Consider the following 22,065-nt stretch of genomic DNA (forward strand, 5'->3'; position numbering starts at 1 on the left):
GGACCTGCTGGAGCGTGTCCAGAGGAGAGCCATAAGGATGATCTGAGGGCTGGAGCACCTCTCCTATGAGGAGAGGTTGAGAGAGCTGGGGCTGTTCAGCCTGGAGAAGAGAAGGCTCCGGGGAGATCTTATTGCCGCCTTCCAGTGCCTAAAGGGGCTACAGGAGAGCTGGGGAGGGACTTTTTACTGGGACATGGAGTGATAGGATGAGGGGGAATGGCTTTAAACTGGAAGAGGGCAGGTTTAGATTAAACATTAGGAAGAAGTTTTTCACTTTGAGGGTGGTGAGGCACTGGCACAGGTTGCCCAGAGAGGTTGTTGAGGCCCCATCCCTGGAGGTGTTCAAGGCCAGGCTGGACGTGGCCTTGGGCAACCTGGTCTGGTGGGAGGTGTCCCTGCCCATGGCAGGGAGGTTGGAACTCGATGATCTTCAAGGTCCTTTCCAACCTAAACCATTCTATGATTCTATGAAATAATCCTGTTGGCCAGCTTGAGTCAAGTGCCTTGGTCTTGTTCCTCCTCATCCTTGCACCTGGTTAACTCGAAAAAACTGAGACCTTGAAACCCATATACCATAGCTGGCTATAAAGGAAATATTTCACAAATTCAGACAATAGAGTCTTCTAAAAGTGCAGTTTTCCCTGCTCAAACCAGGACAGCATCTACCATAGACTTTGTATGGCACATGCAGAACTGCTGCTTCAACTACAAGTATGGCTGATACCATTGTTCAAAGGTGGGAAGAATCTGCGCTGGTAAACATAGAGGTTTTCTTTATATTAGGCTTTTAGTGGTAGCTCTAATTTGGTCAGAATATGTAGTGCAGACAAGATTTACCAGGGATCCGGATGATTCGACTCAGGAGTGCTGTAGGGTTTTTTTCTTGAAGACTCTCAAAACTAGAATGAGGTAGAATTTTTGTATGGAAACGTTCCTGTATGAGAGAATGTTTTGTTTTGTGTAATAGCATACAGTTGGGTTCATCGTTCGCAGCTCCATGTTTCAGAGGGAAGCTGATTGTTTAAATATAGCTAAGTTGCTTTGAAATAAGATCAATTTTCTGTAACTCGTATTTTTTAATGTATCTGCTATTTAATTACTGTCAATTTAATATTGACAATGCATTGTAATGCCCTTTTATTAGAGAGTGAACCAACATATAGAATGACTAAATGATTTAGAACGGTATTAAACTCACGTCTTCTGAAACCACTGTACTGATACTTCATGTGTGAGGTGACTGTATGGGAACTAGCTTTGTTTTAATATTTCTTTTAATTTTATTTTTATTAAGATCTGTTTAGAGCTGTATTACACTTCATAAAAACTACTGAAATATTGAGTAAACTGAGAGTGCAAAGTGGAAGAATGGAAAACTGGTTCTGGTTGTTTCCTGGGCTGGGTCAATGGAAGATTATTTATCAAATTCTAGTTGGGAAAATAAGTCTGTTCTTTAGGGTGAGGAAAAGAGGGAAACTAAATCTGATCTCTTCTATCTGCACGTAAGATACAGGCTCTTAAATGGGCTGTCGTCTCTTTCTTCTGTTTGTGAAATCATGGAATCAGACTTGTGGGGAGGGACTCAGATAAAGATATCTTATAAATACTTATAAATATTTTAGAATTAGTCAGATTTTTTTTTCTTCTGATCATCAGTTATATGCTGTAGGGCAAAAAACCACAAGTTCCTTAACAGATTTCAAATTTCACTTCAGAGCCACTGGAGAAGCTTTATATCTGACTTCTGAGTCCCATGTTATCTAATCTCCATCTGTCCTTTGAACATAAATAGAAATATAATAGGAGAGAATATATCAAAATGGAAGACGCTGTCTTCTGTCTGTAATGAAAACAAGAGTGGATATTTGTATATGGTAAATTTTAAGTATCAACATTTTTTGTTTTTGTCTGCAACTGGATCAAGGGATTAACAGAAGAGACTATCAGGTTTAAAGTGTTGCAGCAAAATAAATATGCATCTTATAATATCAGCATAAAATAGCATTTACGTAAGAAATCTATTATTCATTGCTTCATTATTTGCTGTCTGACTGCATGCTGTTTGACAGTTTACTTTTTTTTTTCCCCCTTTGAACTGGACTGCTTTTGCTGGCTTGGCAGTAAGCACTGTTTTCTCTCAGCACAGCTATTAAATCTCTCACCTGCGTGTCCTATGCAGAGCTGCAGTTGAGAGATAAGGTTGGTCTCTCTCGCAGCCGTGAGCATTGGTATTCCAGGCTCTTCTTTCAAGGGCATTTTGCTGTGATGAAGCGTCTCAAATGACAAGGAAAACATACAGGCATGTTAAATACTCTTTCTAGTCTGAGACAAGTAAGGGTAAATGGAAATGATTTAAAAATGCATTTTGAAACTGTTAACAGAGTTCATGAATAACTATAAATCACATTTTTAGGCTGGAGTATTACAGGCCTATCGCAACCGGCATCATCCATTAAATAACATCTAGTAATGGAGAGTACCTGTCCTGCCCAGCTTACACTTAAAATCCAAGTAAAACAGAAGGGCTCTGAGCCCTTCAGAATGTCTGTTCCTGCGTGTTCTTTGTCCAAGGTCACAAAGGTAGTTCTGCAAAGAATTGAATCCATCTCTTCAGCGTCTTCCTCTGGTGCCAGCCTGTGAGTACCTCCATCTTCCCAGTGTGACCTGAGAAGGTGCCTGAGGTTTTGGAGCTTCTTGCAGCTCTCAAAGCATTGGCCTGACATCCTGTGTTTGTGGTGGTCTCTTAAAGAATCTATGTATGACCTAGTTTTAATTCTGGTTTTAGGTACTGTAGGAGTAAATATATGTAAGTGCATCACCTGTTTTTCAGTCTTTTCTAAAATAAAAACATAAGAATCTATCGATCAGAAATTGCCTGGGAAATGTTTTACACATGCTCATTCACATTGCCCTACATCTACACAGTAGGTAGGTGTTACCATTCCTGTCTTGCTGTTGGAGAAATTGAGGCACAGTGGTAACGTTATGTGTAGGATTTGGTTCCAGATCAACACTTAAATTTAAATGTCAGCTTATACATATGTACATATGCACTGTATGTTTAAGGTTCTGTTGTAGTTGCTGGAAATCTAGTTAGTAACCAGTGGAGAGTAATTCAGCCCATCCTAAACTACACATCAAGTGACTGGTCAGCAAAATCCCACTCCAGAGTCCATTGAGTGTATTAAACAAGAAGCATTCAGTTGCCCAAATACAGGTGCTCAGTGCTAATTTAAATATCTTGAAGGATCTCTCAGGGCCCCCGGCTGATGGTTCAGAAGAGAAGGCTCTTCCAGAGGTCCTTTCTCACGTTTTCCATGCATGTCTCCTGGATACCTACGCTAAGGCATCTGACATTGTACTAGCTGTCCGTGCTGAAGCAATCTGTCTCCAGTAATGGCAGCGTATATACCAGGATGTTGAGTTCTATGTTTAGTTCTCTTAATTTAAAACTGAAACCTATGCAATTTATCTATAATACTGTGTAGATAGACTGCAAATAAATTTAGCTTACACTGCAGGGTTATGATCTTCTTCTGTTATCAGGGATTCATGGGTGTGTTATATATTCTGTGGGTGGTCACCTGTTCACCAAATGAATCAAGGATGTCCTGACTTCTGAACTGCAGGAGCTCATTTTATGAGAGAGAAGGTTCTGTAGTCTAGAACTATAACAGTTCTTATCCTGCATAGATCTGGCACAGGGAAGGATTTGTAACCATTTCCAGTAGACAGAAGACGCATGCACTGATTTCCACCCCCTCACACCTCCCCACATATACTTGGAAGCTAAGGACTATGAATGATACTCCCACGTTAAAAGTAATTCAGCAATTCTGACTCAGAGTTGAAACTTGCATGTAGCTAAATGAGACAGCAAAATGATGTTGGCTGAATGACACAGTCGTTTATGCAGTCACCGAAGTATTCTCACATTAACATGAGTGGGTCTTTGAGTTGCTTGATATTATCTTTATTAAAGGAGGGAGAAAGCCTTCATAAAGCTTATGATTTGTTTTATTTTCTGACTCTTGGACCTTCAGATCCTGAGGTCTATAAGCATGAATAACAGGAAGTTATTGCCTACAGAAAAGCGAAATATCACTTATAATACAGAAAAGTTACCCTTCCAAAAATCAAGGCCAGCCGTGGCATGGTTCAGCTAGGGATTTTCCAAACTTTAGAGGTTCTGCACGTATGAGGAACTTATTGATTTAGGGTTATTCTAAGTTTAATTAAACTTCCATTTTCTTTTTTCTCTGGCTAAAATTCTGTGTCTTTAAAAATCCTCTAATCATAGGAATGATTATTTGTTATGAGAAGGGGTGAATCGGAGTCCTTTCTTGCCACATTTGTTGCCCATTTAGAAGTTGTAGAAACTTTAGCTTGGGGGTCAAATTCACCTTGGAAAAATCAGTGGGTTTGTAGCTGTTGGATAGTTCATTGTTTCTTATTTATCGTAACTGCTAGTTAAATTTTCTGTCTAAAAGATATTTTATTTGATGTATAATTCATCTATTTATCATCTTTGGGGGGTTCAAAACTGCTCTAGATGCTCTGTTTTATACCTTTGATATTGCTGTGTTCCATAGCCTTGGAAAATTCATGGAGTTTTGATAGTAATTAGGCACCTAGGAAAGAATCAGTTGGTGCAGATGGGCTTGCTCTGGCTTAACACACTCTCGTTTCACTCTTGTCTTTGTTCTTGGAGAAGTTTGCTAATGGACATTAATAGAATCTCAGGCTTTTTCATGTATTACATCAAGATTTAAAACCCTTACAACATTGTCAAAAGGGGCATAACTGTAACAGAGTAATATTTGATGGCCGTTCTGTTTGGGAATTAAGAGTGGGAGTAATATTTCCAGGTAACGGTGAATTCATGTAGCACGGTGATGCTAGCTCATAGCATCCAGTAATGTGTTTTATCTCATTTGCTTTCACATCTCCCTTAACTTCAGATATCTCTCTCTGAATTGTCAGCCTTTCACCCTTCGATATATACAGAGCGCAAACTGCAGCGTATCTAGAGACAAGGATAACTCCTCCCCTCAGTTCCCAGTTCTTGGCCCAGATTGCCCTGGTCTGATGTGTTGCCAGTGTGTTCCTCTGGCTGGATTTATGTGTTACTTCCATCCTTTTGGGGGGTAATCTACTTTAGCATGAGTCAATGCTCACTGTCATAAGGAAAAAAAAAATTATGCACGTTCTTTTTCCTTCTATGGCTGAGCTGAACCCTACTCAGTCTTCAGTATTCCACTTTCTTATAAAATCTTTATGAAAGACCTCTTTGAAGGAGCTAACTTTGTTCCTGAAGAATGTATCTGGTTGGCCTTTCTTATCTGCTGCTGCAGACAGAGAAACTGGAAGAAAAGTCTTTTATCTGGGCTTTTTTTCAGGGCTGTCTGTTACGTTACTAAATTTTTATGGGTTTTTAGAAGTCTTTATCTTTTATAATTTGGTTGAAAAATAGTAATATATTTGTAAATGTATGATCCTGGCAACAGGTATGTGAGGGAGCTTGGTTTAAATACTTTTGACTCATGTAGTAGGTTGAACGAGATCACTAAAGATGCACATCATTAAAAAACATTGAGTCAGACATAATGTGAGTCTATTTACAGTGTTTTATTCAAGCACCAAAGGGTCATTGATGTAGGGTTTCTTTTTTTTGTTCTGGATTTGTACAGCGTCTTAATATGATTTGCACCCGCAAGCAGAGCTGCTACAGAAATAATCCCTCTATTCCTAGTAATAATGAGCACAAGCTTCATCCAGTGAGCAAAAAATGTCACACTTGCTTCTGAATTTAGCTGGTATTTTTGGTTACAATGTGGCTGATGTTACTGTGAGGTCTAGATACAGTGAAGTTTCCCTAAGGCTAAATCACTAGTAGTGCTTGCAAAAGGAGGGTCAAGATTTCACACAAGTTGTTTTAACGACTTGACAGTTGAACTTGAAAAGTCTTAAATCTGTGGTACTATTTATATGCATCCAGCTGAGACATAGCTATAACTCTGGTAGCACTGTAGAAAAACAAAACCTCCACACACAGGAGTAAAGGTTGTAGAGTAGGACTGCGTTATCCCAGGCACTGTACAAATCCAGAATGCAAGAGTGTCCCTGGCTGGAACAACGTGACTTATTTTTCCTTCTGATTTTGGGAACTTTTCATCTTTTTGAAGGGGATTGCTGATTCATGTATAAGACTTGATCATCAAGTGTTAATCATCAGAGAGTCTAGTGATGCTATGGAACTACGTTGGTTCTTGTAACAGTATCACCTGGACTTATGTTTAATCGATGTTATTTTGGAGTTTTAGAACCTATTTGATGGCTATACATGTAACTGCAAAAACTTAGTATTTCCATACTCAGCCTAGATGTACAAGTGGGTCTCAATTGCTCTTAAATTCACTCCCCTGAAATATTCACACATAGTGAATAGTGCCCATTTAATTCTATGCACAATTGTTACTCTGGACAAAACCTGAAATGAATTGAGAAACTTCTGAATGACTTAAAAACTCTCTACTTTCTCTCCATTCTCAGAATTAGTGGTCGTGGCCTTAAGCCCAATGTAAAGTTGGTGGGAGATGGCAATAGAGCTATATGCTTTTGGATGCACTTACATTAGCATTCTAGTTCAGGCCGTTTTCTTCGGAAGTGGTCTTCCACCTTCTGTGCTTTGGCTCACATTGCAGAGCGCTCTGTATGTGCGTTCCTTTCAGATGAACCTAAACCAGATGCATCCAGCACTGCTTCTACTCTTGCTGCTGGGTACCGGTCCACAGGGCGTATTAGAGCTAGCCTAAAATAATCCCTCTTGAAATAGGTATACTGTTCATTTCAGGTCCTCAGCACCAACTGTTTTACTTGAAAAAAACCATCCACTTGTATTGGTCACTGTTAATATTCTATATATTGCCTAGCCTTTAACTTTGACGTGGAGCTTTAAGGTGTATATGTGATCCACAAATCCTCTGGCTTAGCACCTGCCAACAAGAGCGTGACTTGCCTGATCACATGTTAGTGCAAACGCTGTGATTAGCAGCTGTGATTGGTGACCTGGAGAACCTACTGAAACAGTGGGTTCTTCAAGTATGCTGAAGTGCATTATGTGTCTATGTCAATTTGTGTTTATTAAATATGATACTTTAAAATATGCATGAAATACGGCTTTATTTTTTCTAGGGAGTTGGCTGAATTGAATTTAGCAAGACCATTTAGAACCAGAGTTAAGAATTGTTTTGAAAGAAATTGAAAGAATCTTTCTTTAAATTTGATTGAAAAAAAAGTCTCCTGATCTGGAGAAAGCAGTCAATATTAATCAATTTTAAATTATCCAATAATATTTTTGTTATTAATATTAGATGAGACTATAAGGAATTGTAGACAGCCCTGAAAAAATCTCACATAGGATTGTGTCTTGATTTCCAATGAGAAGAGAGTAGTAACAAATAGGATCGGACGTATATTGAAAGCTATAAGTTGAAGTACTCAAACGCTCTGTAGAGTTCTTCTGTTAGGTAATGCTTGTTTTCGAGAAGGAAAAACAACTAGATTGTCTCTGTAAAGAGCTCACTAAAGTATTTACTAAAGATATAAAAACCACTAAAGTGGTTTTTAAGGGGAAAAAATAGGTTATGCTTAGGAATAGGCAAGAAGAAACAAGAAATGAAAGTAATTGTGATCTCAGTAAGGTTTCCTTACTCAGATGGAGTGGAAAAATTGCAATGATTCTCTTTTGAAAGAAGATGAATAGTAGAAGTGCAAGAATAATCATGAAGTGGAACAGGTCAGTTCGCACACCCTGTACCAGTTTTCACAAGAAGATTTAAGGAGATGGGCAATTGAGTTTGATAGGTGACAGTTTTAAAAATGAAAAAAGGAAATAAATTATTATGGAACTACCCAGTGTAGTTCTGTATTGTAAGATCTTTTTTCCGTCACTGCTATGAAACCACGCTCAGGCCAGGCATCACTTTCAATTTCTAGACCTTAGAGATCAGCATTGTCTAATTCTTGATCTTTTCCTTTTTCAAATGTTTGTTATGGGTTTTTTTGTCCTGTTGGTCCACGCTGCTGAAAGTTTCATTAAGCTCAGATATACATGACTCATCTTTTCTTTCAATGTTTCCTTCCAGCTCTTTGATAACCACTTGCTAACTTCTCAGTTTTCTGATGACATGATTTTTCCATTTCTGCTTGCTTAGAACCTCAATCAGGCATCTTTGTGGCTTTTTTCTATATCACGTATGTATGATATTCAAATATATGAATAAAAGTTCCTCTGAACATGCACAAAAATGTTAACTTCAAATTCTTTCTAAAAAGTCTTTTCCTATGATTTATGCAAAAACTTGACAGTGATTAAGTGACCGTTGTACAAAACAATTGATTATCATGATAAACCATATTGATTCATTTGCTGCCTTGTACTACCCCATCTATTTCTGTTGATGGGTATAGTCCTGGTTTATAAAGTCTTTAGCGCTGGATATGTTTCTGTCCTTGTTCTGGATCTTGGTATAAGAGATCTCAGCTTTTCTGTATCGGCAACTAACCTTACTGCCAGGTCGCAGGGGTAAAGAGTGGATTTCTCAGCAGAGGATGTTCTGCCATCGGCTGATCTGGAATTCCCTGCGCTTACCAAATTTACGGTGCTGGTGAAAAGAGTAAGACAGGAAGCTGGGTGGCTTGAGTCTAATCCGACAGTGCTTCTACTGGTAGGTGTCTGAATGCACAGCTTTGGTGGAAATAATTCGATATATATTTCCCAGGTGTCTTAATTTTTAATTTCATTAAGGGCATGGTAGTCTGAAGCACAAACTGACCGTGGGTCAGCATACGTGTCTGAGATAGTTTTAGACAACCTAGTTAAAATATCAGTAGCAAACTATGTGCAGCATCACACAATGTGGTGCAAGCTGCAGTATCTGTCAATGGAAGTGGAGTAGGCAGAACGGTCTTTTACATTGAGCTATGTGCTGCTGCTAGGTTTATATCACTACTTATGTATTTTGAATCTGACTTACCCATAAATGTCGTCTCTAGGCCTGCAACAATTAAAAGGAATTTATGGATCACACAAGAACGAAACATTAGAGGAAAAATAAGAGTGCAAGTCTGGGATAAAGATCAACTTTACAGATCCCGAATTTGTAGATATTTTATTTCTATCATTAAAAAATAAACTTGCAAAACATAAACAGCCCACTGAGTCAGCAGGTGTAAGAGTTCTTTCAGGTGAACACTGTTACATTTGTGAAGGAGTAACCCCAAGGACAGATGGTATAGCGGATGCCTAGAGTGAAGTCCTAATTTCAAGGGAAATTTTCGTATTCCGTTCTTTGAAGGGGTATTGACTTCCAAATCGCACACAGACGTGCCTCTGATCTTCCTGAAGATTAGTCATAGTGCAACTTGTATGTCTAAGTACTGGGATCAAATTTGCAGTATGTTGATCGCTCCTGATGATAGGAATAGATGTTCCCTAATCTCATGTGTGGGGTTATATAGTGTACTTTATTAAAAAAAGAAGACTTGGAGCTATTAAAAGCAGAATGCTGAGGGGTTTGTTGGTTTGTTTTTTTTCTTTTTTTCTTTTTTTTTTTTTTCCCTTTCATTAGTGCTCTGCTGTAGGTTTTAAAGTATAATAAAGTAACGAACGTTACCGTGAGCTTAGTGGCTTTAAAGGCTGGGTTAATTTACACTCAGAGTGGAGCTTTCAGTGTCAGGCGATCTTTTTTGCCAACATAAGCACTCAGCTGAAACAACAGCTATGACTCAGTTGCCAGTGAACGCTGCTTGAATTGATTTAGTCCGAGTTCAGATTTAGCACATAATCATGTTCAATTTGATCCACTGTGCTGCCTAGAGATAAAAGGGTTGAAAAAATAGATTTAGCTTATGTCAGTCTTTGCGGTGATGTCATTGCCATGAGAGATGGAATAGCGCTGTTACTATGCTGTGCCTGCTCAGTTGGTGGGTGTGCGAGGGAAAGGCAAGGAGAAACTCGGTTAAGTGCAAAGAGCTCGTGTCGGAAGCTTGCAGTTATTGTCAGCATTGAAACAGAATTTTGGACTGTTCAATTGCAATACCCCGAATTGAAGATTTTTTTTTTTTTTTTCTTCCAATCGTTTGTTACTCTGAGGTTGCCTAACTCTGTGTACAAAAGGGGGGGATGCCAGCCCGTAGCATGGACTGTGATGTCTCCACTCTGGTTGCCTGTGGGGTTGATGTGGAGATTTTTGCCAACCAAGAGGTTAAGGTATGCGCCTACAATTCTTTTGTTATAGATGCTTCTTAGAAAAGCCTTTGGGAGCAATAGGCATTTGTATGTAGCAATTCAGAATAAGGAGGCAGATGAGATTCTGCTGCAGTAGTAAAAGACAGGCAGTTAAAAAAAAATCTGTTAATTAGGGGAGAGAAATATGGGAGAGAAATGTGCCTGCTTTTTATTGTGTTTTGATAAGCTGAAAGAATAGGCTAGTGTTTACCCTTTAATGATATAAGAAATGGGTTATATAACTGACATCTGTGCATATGCATGTTTCATATTCATAACAAATCATTCATTGTTAATTTTGCCGAGATATTTTTAGTCCCGTGTCACTTTTTAGATCAGCCTGGCCATAAATGTTATTTATCAATGTTGATAATCCTCAGATATTTTTACTCAGTTGAGCAGCAGCTGTTTCTTTTCTTCAGATCCAAATCATGCATACAAGTATAAATTTTTTGTGAAGGGTTAAAAGTTTGTACCAAGTATTTTGGTGCATCTGCAATATAACAGAATACAAAAAGTTGTGCATCTTGCATATCATATGAATACCTCAAAAACAATGCTTAAATCAAAGGCTTGCTATGCTGGGCTCATAGTCTCTTAATTAGACAACTGCTGTAGAAAAATCATTGTGTGTAATTGCTTACTGTTGAAATCAATTATCTTTTTCATTTATTCTCATATTACTGCAAGAAATTCACTACAAATTAAGTTTGAAAGAGGAATTTTAAGTATGCTTTTCACAGATCATCTGAAAGAGCTCATAAGCATAATACGCTGATATTCAGCAGTTTGTTTAAAGGACAAAGATACAGGCAACATTAGTTTCTAATCTGATTGCTCTGTTCTTAGTATTAAAAGAATGGAACGGGGAAAAAAGGATTTAAAAACTGGAGGTCAGATTTTGAGCCCCTGTTCTGTTTAATTCTGAGTCAAACATTGAAGCCAGTGGAAGTATCTGGAAATAAAACCACTTTCATTTGCAAGAGGTTATTATGATTTTTATTGCCCTGATAGTTTTTTACCAGGTGATACCATGTACACTTTGTACAGATGCGTTTGTGTTGCCAGCAAGAGATTCTTCTTAATTTAAAAAGCTTTTTCTCAACACTTTAATGCTGGATTTAGAGATGAAATAGGGAATAACTCAGGAGTGGTTCAGGTGAGCAGTCGTGCCTGCATTGGGACATGTTTCCTGTAGTGTTTTGAAGTAGTAAAATGCTTATCTGCTTATTCCTTTTTTCATTTTTGCTTAAGAACTTATTTTTGTTTTTAATTTAGAAGTTACACCTGCATTGATATGGGCTTGTACCTGGAACAATTTTCTTTTGGTGTCTGGTCCACGTTCAACATAAGACTATGAAAGAAATTAAAGTTGTAGTGATCTTGTATCCTTATTCATATAACAGTAGCAATGAAAAAGCAAAATTTTTGGCTTCCATAAAATCAGCAGAAGGCTTTCCATTGACTTTGGTAAGACTTAGATTTGCCTGATTTATGCTGCAGCATCTGGAAAGTGTGGCCCAGGAACATGGGATAAAAGAGAACAAAAGAGTTACAGAGACATTACAGGAATTGTAATCCCTTTCATGTTACTTGGACTTTCTGTACTTTGCTTTGGTTAAAACTGCCTTTTTTCTTTTTTCTTTTTTTCTGATGTCTGAATTAAAATGTTGAATGCAAAGACTTTGGGTATATTTACAATGGAGACTGCACTGCAGACTGCACTGCAGCTTCGAAACGGTAAGTCTACTTGGAAGTTGTCTGGCTTAGATGCTGGAAGCAGTCTGTCCTCAGTGACCCACAGCTCACTGCAGACCCATTTTCACTTAGTTGTCACCAAACTCTGCCGTGGGAGGCCGTGCAGCACTGCCGCAGCTGCTTCCAGTGCTCCAGCCCAGCTCGCCCTGCGCTGCTCCCCGCTCTCTCTCTCTCTACACAGCAGGCTGCAGCGTAAGCATCCTCCTTGTGAAAGTTTCAGCGCTACTGATATTTTTAAGGTGAAGAGACCTACTGCTCTTTGCTCACTCCCAGGAGAATTGCAGCAAAAAAAAAAAAACAAAAAACTTTTTTTTGTCTATAAAAGGGGTTCACTTCAAGGTGGGTGTTTTTGTTGACAATATGGTCACTGTGAACATAAAAATGTTTGTGTTGACTTTGATAGGATGATGGGAACATCAAGCTTTAAAGTTGAAAAGGCAGGAGGCTGTTTCTGAGAAGCGAAGGCCGTGGAAGTTGAAGTAAAAGAGCAAAAGTGAGCACAGAAATCCTGACTTCTCCCCTTCCCCTCTTCTCCTTTGTGCACCCCTCCGCCCAGCCCTTCTGCAGGTCAACTGGAAGGCACAAAAAGTATTGAAAACTGAAGCCTAGGCTATTGGCCTTTCAGTTTTCTTCTGCTATAGAGCTTTTCATGTATGGGAAAGGTTGTTTGTATGGAACCTTCTGGCCGTGTGAAGGGAATGTTCCTTCAGTGGTAGAACAGGTATATTAAAGATTTCATGATGTGTGTGGTGCTTGATGAGACTTATGAAAATAAGCTATTAGTCCTGTAGAAGTAGTTCTCTAATGTCAGCAAGGATTGTGGTTTAGGTTTTAGGATATGCTTGCAGCATGGCTCACTTTATTTCAATTTAGGGTTAGAACTGAAGTGAGGTTTTGGAGAAGGATGCCGGCTGTACTGAGCCATCGTTGTCCCGCTTGCAGCATGTGGGTTGGATGCGCCTGGGAGGCTGACTGCAGCCAGCAGGCTGCAGAGAGGGATGCACAGGAGCTGCCCTGTTTGCCAGGCCTGCAGTGGAAGATCTTGGTATGTGTTTGGGTTGTAGAGCAGGAGCTCCTGCAGCAGGTGGCAATGGTGGCTCCTAAAGTTGTCGCTCCTCCTGAGCAACGGCCCGTTAGTGCTGGGGTGTTCTTACAGAGAGGCAAAGGCTGCTACTGGGCACAGGGCTTGGAGCAGAGTGAGCTGCTTAGCTTATTGCTGCTTTTCCACCTATGCAAGTGACCTTATTCTGTAGGCATTACGCTCTTAGCATCTGGCAGACAAGCTCGGAAACACTCTTTTTTCCATTTGGCCTCTGAAACAGGAGAGCGATTACTTGGGCAAAGCTTTTTAGTTTTAGCATTTGGAGTGGCTCACCCTTTCAACAGAGGCTCGTATGGATGCCCTGAAACTGGCAGCTGGCCCACAGACTGACACCATTGGTTTACCATCCATGAACCCATGCAACAGGCCTTTCGGTTTTGATCAGCTGCTGCTTTGAATTGTCTTTTATAATCCAAAAATTGGGTCGGGCTAATCAACATGCTACTAACTGTACAGTGCCTGTACATCAGGAACTAGTAAAGTTGAGAAGGCAACCATAAAAATCACGAAATGCAGTTCTGCTTTGAAATTCACCTGGATAATTAAAATTCTTCTTTCGGTGCCTCTACATGATAATTTTATGTAATGATGTTTGTTACATAAGCAATTAGCTAATCAATATCTTGTTTATTTCTAATAGAGAAATTCCAGACATTACTGAAACAGTGGAAGAGAATTAAAACCGGTACTTCTTCCTCTAAGCAAGATATTCTTATATTATAAATTCTTTATTTTCAATTATGTTCACATGCACAATTCCTCTAGGCAACAAGGTATGAATGAGACCATGAGGCACTACTGTAGCAGGGAAGAAATACTAATGATCCAGATCGATCGAATTTGTATCTGAAGACAGTAACGTGATGTGGATAGGAACATTATCTTAATACAGGGAAAACACAATGTGGACAGGAGCCAGGTAGCAAAGGGAAATAGTAGAGGGAGTTTCACTGTTTTAATCATAATGCTTTGGGGGATTAGTCCCCACTGGAGCGTGATCTCTCTCAATCTGTAAACTCATTATTCAGTTCAAATGCTCCAGTGAGCACACTGCTAATACTAGTTCTTTAGGATGGATGGTTTGGAGATCAGTCATTGCCCTGCAGTTGCCTTTGAGAGGTTTAGCAGTCTAACATCATGTCTAAACTGAGGTCTTGAAGGTGAAAGCATACTAGGTGCTTGTGTTACCCCCCCCTCCCCGCTTCAATTTTCCATTTTAAAAGTGGCTCATTCACAGAGATGTTCTGAGGTTTGACGTTTAAGTGCTCTAAGATTGGAATCGAGTGAAGAAAGCTGTAGAAAAATGGAGGAGCATTGCTGCTCCTCTGGATACTGCCAGCTGTCCAATGGCAGGAATCATGACTTGTTGGGAGATTTTCAAGATTTCTTTTCTCAAATTCTTCTCCTGAGCCACGTAAGCTTGATTTGTGGGAAGAGACTACGTAAGTCATAAGACTGCCCAGACTGGGTCTATAAGGAAGAAACCAAGCAACAGCATGATTACCGAAAATGCCCTGATGGCTTGAAAGGACTGCTTTTGTAACTTCTTCTGTTACTATTTAGAATCACAGAATCATAGAGTAGTCTGGGTTCATAAAGGTCATCTATTCCAACCTCCCCTACCCTGAGCAGGGACATCTTCAACTAGATCAGGTTGCTCAGAGCACCGTCCAACCTGACCTTGAATGATGGGGCAGCCACCACCTCTCTGGGCAACCTGGGCCAGTGTTTCACCACCCTCACTGTAAAAAATTTCTTCTATATATCTAGTCTATATCTTCCCTCTTTTAATTTAAAGCCATTACTCCTTGTCCTGTTGTATCAAGCCCTGCTAAAACGTTTGTCCCCATCTTTCCTGTAGGCCCCCTTTAAGTACTGAAAGGCTGTGATAAGGTCTCCTTGGAGCCTCCTCTCCAGGCTGAACAACCCCAGCTCTCTCAGCCTGTCCTCACAGGAGAGGTGCTCCAGCCCTCAGATCATCTTCATGGCCTCATCTGGACCCGCTTAAGCTCAAATTGCTCACTTGTCACCCAGTGCTACTGCAGACCCAAGTACTGCCAGTAACCTGTGTTACAGAAATAGTTTAGGCTTTGCCTTTGTCCTTCTAACAGCCCCCCTGTGAAGGCAATTGAACCCTTAAGAATTTTCCAAAGAAGAAATGATACAATGGTGGGACTTCTAAGGGTTGTGATGTGCCCTTTAGGCTTACCTTCAATTATTTGTATTTGCTTTTTTGCTTGACTCAGAGGAAGTCCAGCTGTTGCACTGGAGGTCAGCGGCAGCTGCAGATGCTTATGCACCTGTGAATATGGCATGCTGTCTGCTTATCATTCTTTACTCTTTTATATTAAGAGTGAACAGCAGAACAAGTCTCAGAGGTTTTTGTATTCTTTTTGATCCTCCTTTCAGTTGGAATTCACATAAAGAGATTTCCTTTCCATAAGGATAATTAGACAATGAGCAATTTGCGGTCAAAAGAAAGTAAATAACAGCTAGAATGTGTTGTTAGAAGGTGCAGCATCAATCCAAGGCAGGGAATAAGGTAAGATGGACCTTGCAATTATACTGATAAATGGGCCAGCATATGTGAGGAACAGTTAAGAGATGGTGATTTTCTTTAGCAGATTTGAAGAATTAATCAGTACAGCTATAGATTGAGGTCCTTTTAATGCAGATGTGAGTGAGATACTGGTTTTTCATTAAATAATGACTTTGGTTAGAATTCCCAGAAGAACCTAGAGAGGTGAAGTGCCCAAATTCTTTGTTTTTCTCCAAAAAAGTTTTTCAAGGGTACGTTGTTTTCAGGTCTATAGTGATCTAGTCTCATTCTTCTCTAGAGGTACTGTATTTGTACTCTAGAGGTACTGCTTTGTCTCAGGTTTTACTGATACCGTTTGCTGCTTCTTAGCATGATCTAAGCTTTGATCCTGAGAGAAGTTGCAGGTTTTGAGGCAGAGGTCTGCACCAACTTTTTTTTTTTTTGCACATAGACTAACAGTTATGCTTTATGGTTGGATGATTCTTTAATATTTTCTAGGGGTGATTCTACCAAATAGGTTAAACAATCTACTTAGTTTTGATAGTTCATGTGCCAAACAGCATATATGCTTTGGAAGATATTATCTAATCATATGCTAGCATGCAAACAACCATGACTGTATGGTCTTGAGCAGTGAATTCTTCCTTGGCGAAGAGATGCTGAACAAGAACAGTGCCACAGTTTATCAAACTCTTGGCCAACGCACAAGCTGCCAAGGGCCAGAAACTGGCCTAGCTAAGCCTCCAGTCAGTGCTCGGTAGCTGCAGGATTTTGTTTATTCCATCCATGTATTTATAGTGATGCCAGGACTGTGTGCATGTGCTTTTCCGGAAAATTTCCCCCATTCACATGGCTAAGTGTCAATAAGCACCTTTGGCTTCCAAACGCCAACAGAATTAAAATCTTCCCCATGGGAGACTTCTGAGACTGTACTGTCTAACTCTCCTTGAAGTAACTGTATTTATTGACTTCCCAGTGTTGAGTCTTGACTCTTTGGTTTGGTGTAAATCAGAGAGATTTAGAGAGCTGGGACTCTTTAGCCTGGAGAAGAGAAGGCTGAGGGGACACTTTATTATTGCATACAAGTATCTAAAGGGTGGGTTGAAGGAGGATGGAGCCAGACTCTTCTCGGTGGTTCCCAGTGACAGGACGAGGGGCAATGGGCACAAGTTGGAACATAGGAAGTTCCATTCCAACACACGGAAAAACTTCTTTACAGTTCGGGTGACAGAGCAGTGGCACAGGCTGCCCAGGGAGGGTGTGGAGTCCTCTTCTCTGGAGATTTTCAAGACCTGCCTGGATGCAGTCCTGAGTGATGTGCTCTGGGCAATCCTGCTTTAGCAGGGGAGTGGGACTAGATGATCTCTAGAGGTCCCTTCCAACTCTGAAGATTCCGTGATACAGATGAGCCTAAACTGCTGCTGGGTTGAGGCATGACAGCTTAGCTGCCCTCTGCACTAACTGCAGTATAGGATATTAGACTTTTTTTTTTTTTTCTAGCCAAATAGTAGAGTTCTCCCCCCCCCCTTTATTTTTCTCATTCACAATGCTTCCAAAATGCTCATGGAGCCATCATGTTTGGCTCCAGCCTATGCTTTCCATCTAGAATTCAGGCTGATTTCTGCTTTGTCCGTGTTAATTCCTGAAAGCACAATCACCTTCTCACAACATCAGTGTTCCTGTGATGCATTTAGCTGCCCCCATTCGGGGTTTCTGTTGATGCTGAATCAAGAAGAAGCCTTTGGTTGCAGCAGCTCTGATGGAGTTAACAGCCCCACTGTCCTTGCAGGATGTCCGCGCAGCAAACTGCGCAATAGGAAGCCAGATGGATGGGTCTGTGCGGAGCTGGGTGCTGCAGCAGCTGTGGGCTGCTGCTTACATCTCTGTGGCAGTGTGTGTTTCTCTTCTGCACTCCTGGAGTTGCTGAACAACTTCAAAGTGATGGTATAGATAAAAAGTTGCAAGTATTCTCATTTGCAGATGGAAAACTTAGGAACCAGGAAATAAGTTTTCCGATTAGGAAACTGGATTGGTATGTACCGGATCTGGTGTAATTAAAAATCCTTGGGTTTAATAATCTGGTTTTGTAGATGTTCAATTTCAAATGCTGTTTGAGCTCTAGATGCTTTCCAGGGAGCAAGGAGCTTTGCTTAGTTACTGGTTGGGTTTTGTTTGTTTGTTTTTAATTAGCCCAAACTTGCTACCTTTCAGAATCTGCCTGAGATTCTGGCAGCATCTGGATAGAGAGATGGACTTTATCTTGCAGGATGGCTTCATACTTAGCAGGAGAAATGTACTGCAGCATGGAAGAGCCTCCAGTTTTGCAGCACCAGATAGTCCTATCTGTTGAAATAATAGTCACTGAGCTGAGAAACACAATGAACCTCTTGTGCGCAAAGCAGTATCAGCAGGCAGCTGTACACTGTAATTTCTTCAGCTCAGTTTGTCACTTGTGGAAGTATCTGTCTGCTTCAGATATTGCAGTGAGTAATCTTGATACGTTGGCCATAAAAGGTGGAGGCATTCAGACAGCTGAATCATGCAACATGAGTTCTGCTGTGTTGTACCCATGTTACGGCCAGAGAAGCGGTAACCTTGCAGAAATCTCATTTGTCCTTTTATTCATGCAGGTCAGATGTGCTGGCGTGCAGGCAGATGAACAAATTATGGTAAAAGAAGTGCTAATCCTCTCAAGAAATGAAGTTCCATTTATGGAGGAAATAAGATTGTTTCATTTGTGGTATAAGTCTTACTCCAAGTTTACCAGCCTCAAGTTTCATCAACCTTTGCTGCATATTCTATTGCCTGATGGCAAGGTTCCTTCAGTTTTGGATCCTTTTCCATGTTTCTGAGAGAAAAACAATAACTCAACCAACAAGAATACAAACTCTTTCCTTGTCTAAATAATTAAACTATACTGGCAAATTTAACTACCACTTGTCTGTAGCTGTTGGTTTGGTGTGGGTCCATTTGTTGGTGGGAGGGTGGAGTGGTGGTGTTTGGGGGGAGTAGCAGTATTGTATTTGCTAGTGCTGATCAAAAAAAACCACCCCAAAACAACCCACCATCAGAAATGGCCTTTATGCCTTTCTCCCTCAAAGAGGAACACGTATTTAAGACAAGCAAGTATCTTTAAGGAGCAGGTCATAGTTGGAAGTTCTCTGGGCCGTGGTTTTAACCGGAGGGAGGAGCAAACCCATTGGGTATTCAAAAGGGTGGCTGAAATGAGGAAGGGGAGTGCAGGCTTTCAGAGGAGGGAAGTCGGTATGATGATAGGACTTCTTTTTTTTCCATGAGAAGTGCCTCTGTGGTGGAAGACCAAGAATGGAGATAACTCTTGCGGAAGCTGGGGCAGGGCGGTAGGTCATGGCAGGCTTTCTGATTGAGCGGTGACAGAGGCAGAGAAGTTTAGGGTGGAGGGGGAATTGACGAAAAATGAATAATTGATGGAAGACCAAGGTTAGAACAGAGACCTTGACTTCTCATGGTGTTGTGGAATGATTTAGGGACTTAGAGACCAGCAGCTGACACAAGATGCCAGATAAAACCAGGTGATGGTTGAAAAAAGAAGGAATTTTTGACAAAGCTTTCACCAAGGTGTTAGGATTGTTGAAACCTTAGGTAAATTAATCTTGAAAGTTCATTTGCTTTCCAGAAAGCATCTTCCACAGGCTTCCATTCCGCCTCCAGGTAACAAAATCGCTTTGTGAACTGTTACTCTGGGCTGCTGCCACACTCCTTTCAAGTCTCTCCTCAAAATGTTTTGCTGTTAAATGTCTTACAAGGAAATAAGTGATTGAATGTGGCTAGACTACGCTACGTGTGCCTGCATGGGACAGAATATGTTTTGTAAACCCTACAAAAAAAAATCTATTCTTCTGTAATGTATCTTATTCCTACCTTCTCTGTGTTCCTTTCTGCTTCATCCTTCTGGAATGCAAGAAGGAACTGTCTGTTTTCCCATGTTGTTTTTGTCCAGTGTGGTAGATGATATTATAAATAAATAACAATACTTTCTAAATCGTTGAAAGTATCCAAACAGTAAGTGATACAGTAAGACAACATATATCAAATTATGAGAATGTTCTGGGCACACTTCTTTCAGCAAATGGAGGTAGGTAATTTGTATTTGATTTTCGATTTTGATCTTAACAATTGAGGAAGAAATTAATAACTGCAAGTACTGGTAAAAATTATTTTGAAGTAAGCTTTTGAAATCAAGAAAGTCTGAGATCAGATGAACAAGGAAAATTATTTTTTTTTAAAAAGTCATTTTCAGCAGCCTTATGGAGCTGGTAAATAGTGTCTCCTAAGAAGATTATCTGAGAGACTGAGAAGTGCATGAGAATTAGCAGTTAAGGAGGCACTTTTGAATGCATAATGGAGATTATCTGTCCTGATGCAAAGGACAGATGGGATGTACATTAAGAGACTGTTATGGCTAGATCAGATACTCCTTTTGCTTTACAGCACTTTAAGGAATTATATATAAAGTGAAAACAAAGTGGGCAAAATCACAAAATGAATTTTAATTAGTGGAGGCTTTAAACAAGAATAAGGAAAGTCTTGTGATCCTTAAAAAGTGAGCAGAAAACAACGTGCAAATCCATTAACAGCAAAGTACATACATAATGAACAATGAGGGGATGGTTATGGTATGACTGATTTCATGTGTGATATATAAAATGCTTGACAGATAATCAGCTAAATTAATATAAAAAACCCAAACCTAGTAGTGGCCAGAGCAGAGAAAAAATGCTAAAAACACAGAGGGAAGACAGTTATTCAAGTGTACAGGAGCTGATAAAAATCCACCAATGAATGCTTTAGGATGTAGTTGAAATAATCTTTCTACTATTTGAAATTATCCTTGAGAATTCATGGGTTACAGAGAGATTGCTGAGGATGGGAGAAGGAAAGAAACAGCATTTGTGTTTAAAAGCTGGAGGGGGAGAAAGGTGTGTATACTTACAGATATTTTTATCTAATTTGAATTTTGTAAACAAGTTTGTAAGTGCTCTGGAAGTAATTAGGCCTGGATTGTCTAGAGCAAATCATGTCAAATCAATATGCCTTCCATGTTTGACAGACCAACTGGATAAGTGGGATAAAGGAGATGTCAAAGATAGATATTTTGACTAAAGCTTTCCTGCTGTTCAAGTCATTTTCATAAATAATCTACAGTCTAAATATACTTTCCATAAGGTGAGTGCGTAGTTGTTTAAAAAATGTCTAAACCAGAAGTGTTTCATTCTCAAATGGTGAAGGCATTTAAGTAGATAAGCTCACGTTTCTTCTTGGAACCAGGTTGGGATTAATGACAGTAGTCAACAGAGAAAAACCTTGAAAAAATGTGTGGATGACACCATGCTGGTGGGGCAGGGTCAAAATTCTGAACAAACTTTAATTAAGCAACAGGAGTGCAAAGGAGTACACCTGAAAAGAAATTAGAATCACAGCTGTACATCTCTCATATGGAGAAAGGCTTAGGGACTTGGGTCTCTTTAGTCTAGAGAAAAGAAGATTGAGGGGGGATCTTATTAATACTTACAAATACTTAAAGGGAGGATGCCAGGGGGATGGGAGCAGTCTTTTTTCAGTGGCGCCCAGTGATAGGACGAGGGGTAATGGGCATAAACTTGAACATAGGAAGTTCCATCTTAACATGAGGAGGAACTTCTTTACTTTGAGGGTAGTGGAGCACTGGCACAGGCTGCCCAGAGAGGTGGTGGAGTCTCCCACTCTGGAGACATTCAAAACCCGCCTGGACGCCGTCCTGTGCAACGTGCTGTAGGTGACCCTGCTCTGGCAGGGGGGTTGGACTAGATGATCTCCAGAGGTCCCTTCCAACCCTAACAATTCTGTGAATTCTGTGATTCTGTATAAAGAAATTCATGTGTCTAAGCAGTTGTGTGCTGCCAATCTTTTGAGTTCTAGTGAATTGCAATGAATAATAGTCAGCGGTATCGGACTTTTCTAATCAAAACCAATGTAGAACCACAGAATGGTTTGGGTTGGAAGGGACCTTAAAGAACATCTAGTTCCACGCCCCCTGCCATGGGCAGGGACACCTCCCACTAGACCAGGTTGCTCAAAGCCCCATCCAACCAGGTCTTGAACACTGCCGATGATGGGGCAGCCACAGCTTCTCTGGGCAACCTGTTCCAGTGCCTCACCACCCTCAGAGAAAAGAATTTCTTCCTTATGTCCAATCTAGATCTACCCTTGTTCAATTTGAAATGGTTGTCCTGTCACTACAGGCCCTGGCAAAAAGCCTGTCACTGTCTTTCTTATAAGCTCCTTTTAAGTACTAGAAGGCCACAATAAGGTCTCCCCCAGAGCCTTCTCTTCTCCAGGCTGAACAGCCCCAACTCT

General features: G+C 40.3%; 1 protein-coding gene across 2 annotated transcripts in view; it reads left to right on the forward strand.

Moving 5' to 3' along the window:
- The window catches only part of RCAN2 (regulator of calcineurin 2), an 81,583-nt gene that overhangs the window by 33,255 nt on the left and 26,263 nt on the right, over positions 1-22,065 (forward strand). The window contains exon 1 of one of the 2 annotated variants that reach the window (XM_009885445.1): positions 10,187-10,273. The exons of the other annotated variant lie outside the window; for it this stretch is intronic. Within the exon in view, the coding sequence (XP_009883747.1) occupies positions 10,187-10,273 (87 nt within the window). Of the gene's footprint in view, positions 1-10,186; positions 10,274-22,065 lie in introns of those variants that run through there. 2 annotated transcript variants of the gene reach the window in all.

The sequence above is a fragment of the Charadrius vociferus genome, unplaced genomic scaffold (assembly GCF_000708025.1).
Source record: "Charadrius vociferus isolate BGI_N301 unplaced genomic scaffold, ASM70802v2 scaffold800, whole genome shotgun sequence".
Classification (NCBI taxonomy): Eukaryota; Metazoa; Chordata; class Aves; order Charadriiformes; family Charadriidae; genus Charadrius; species Charadrius vociferus.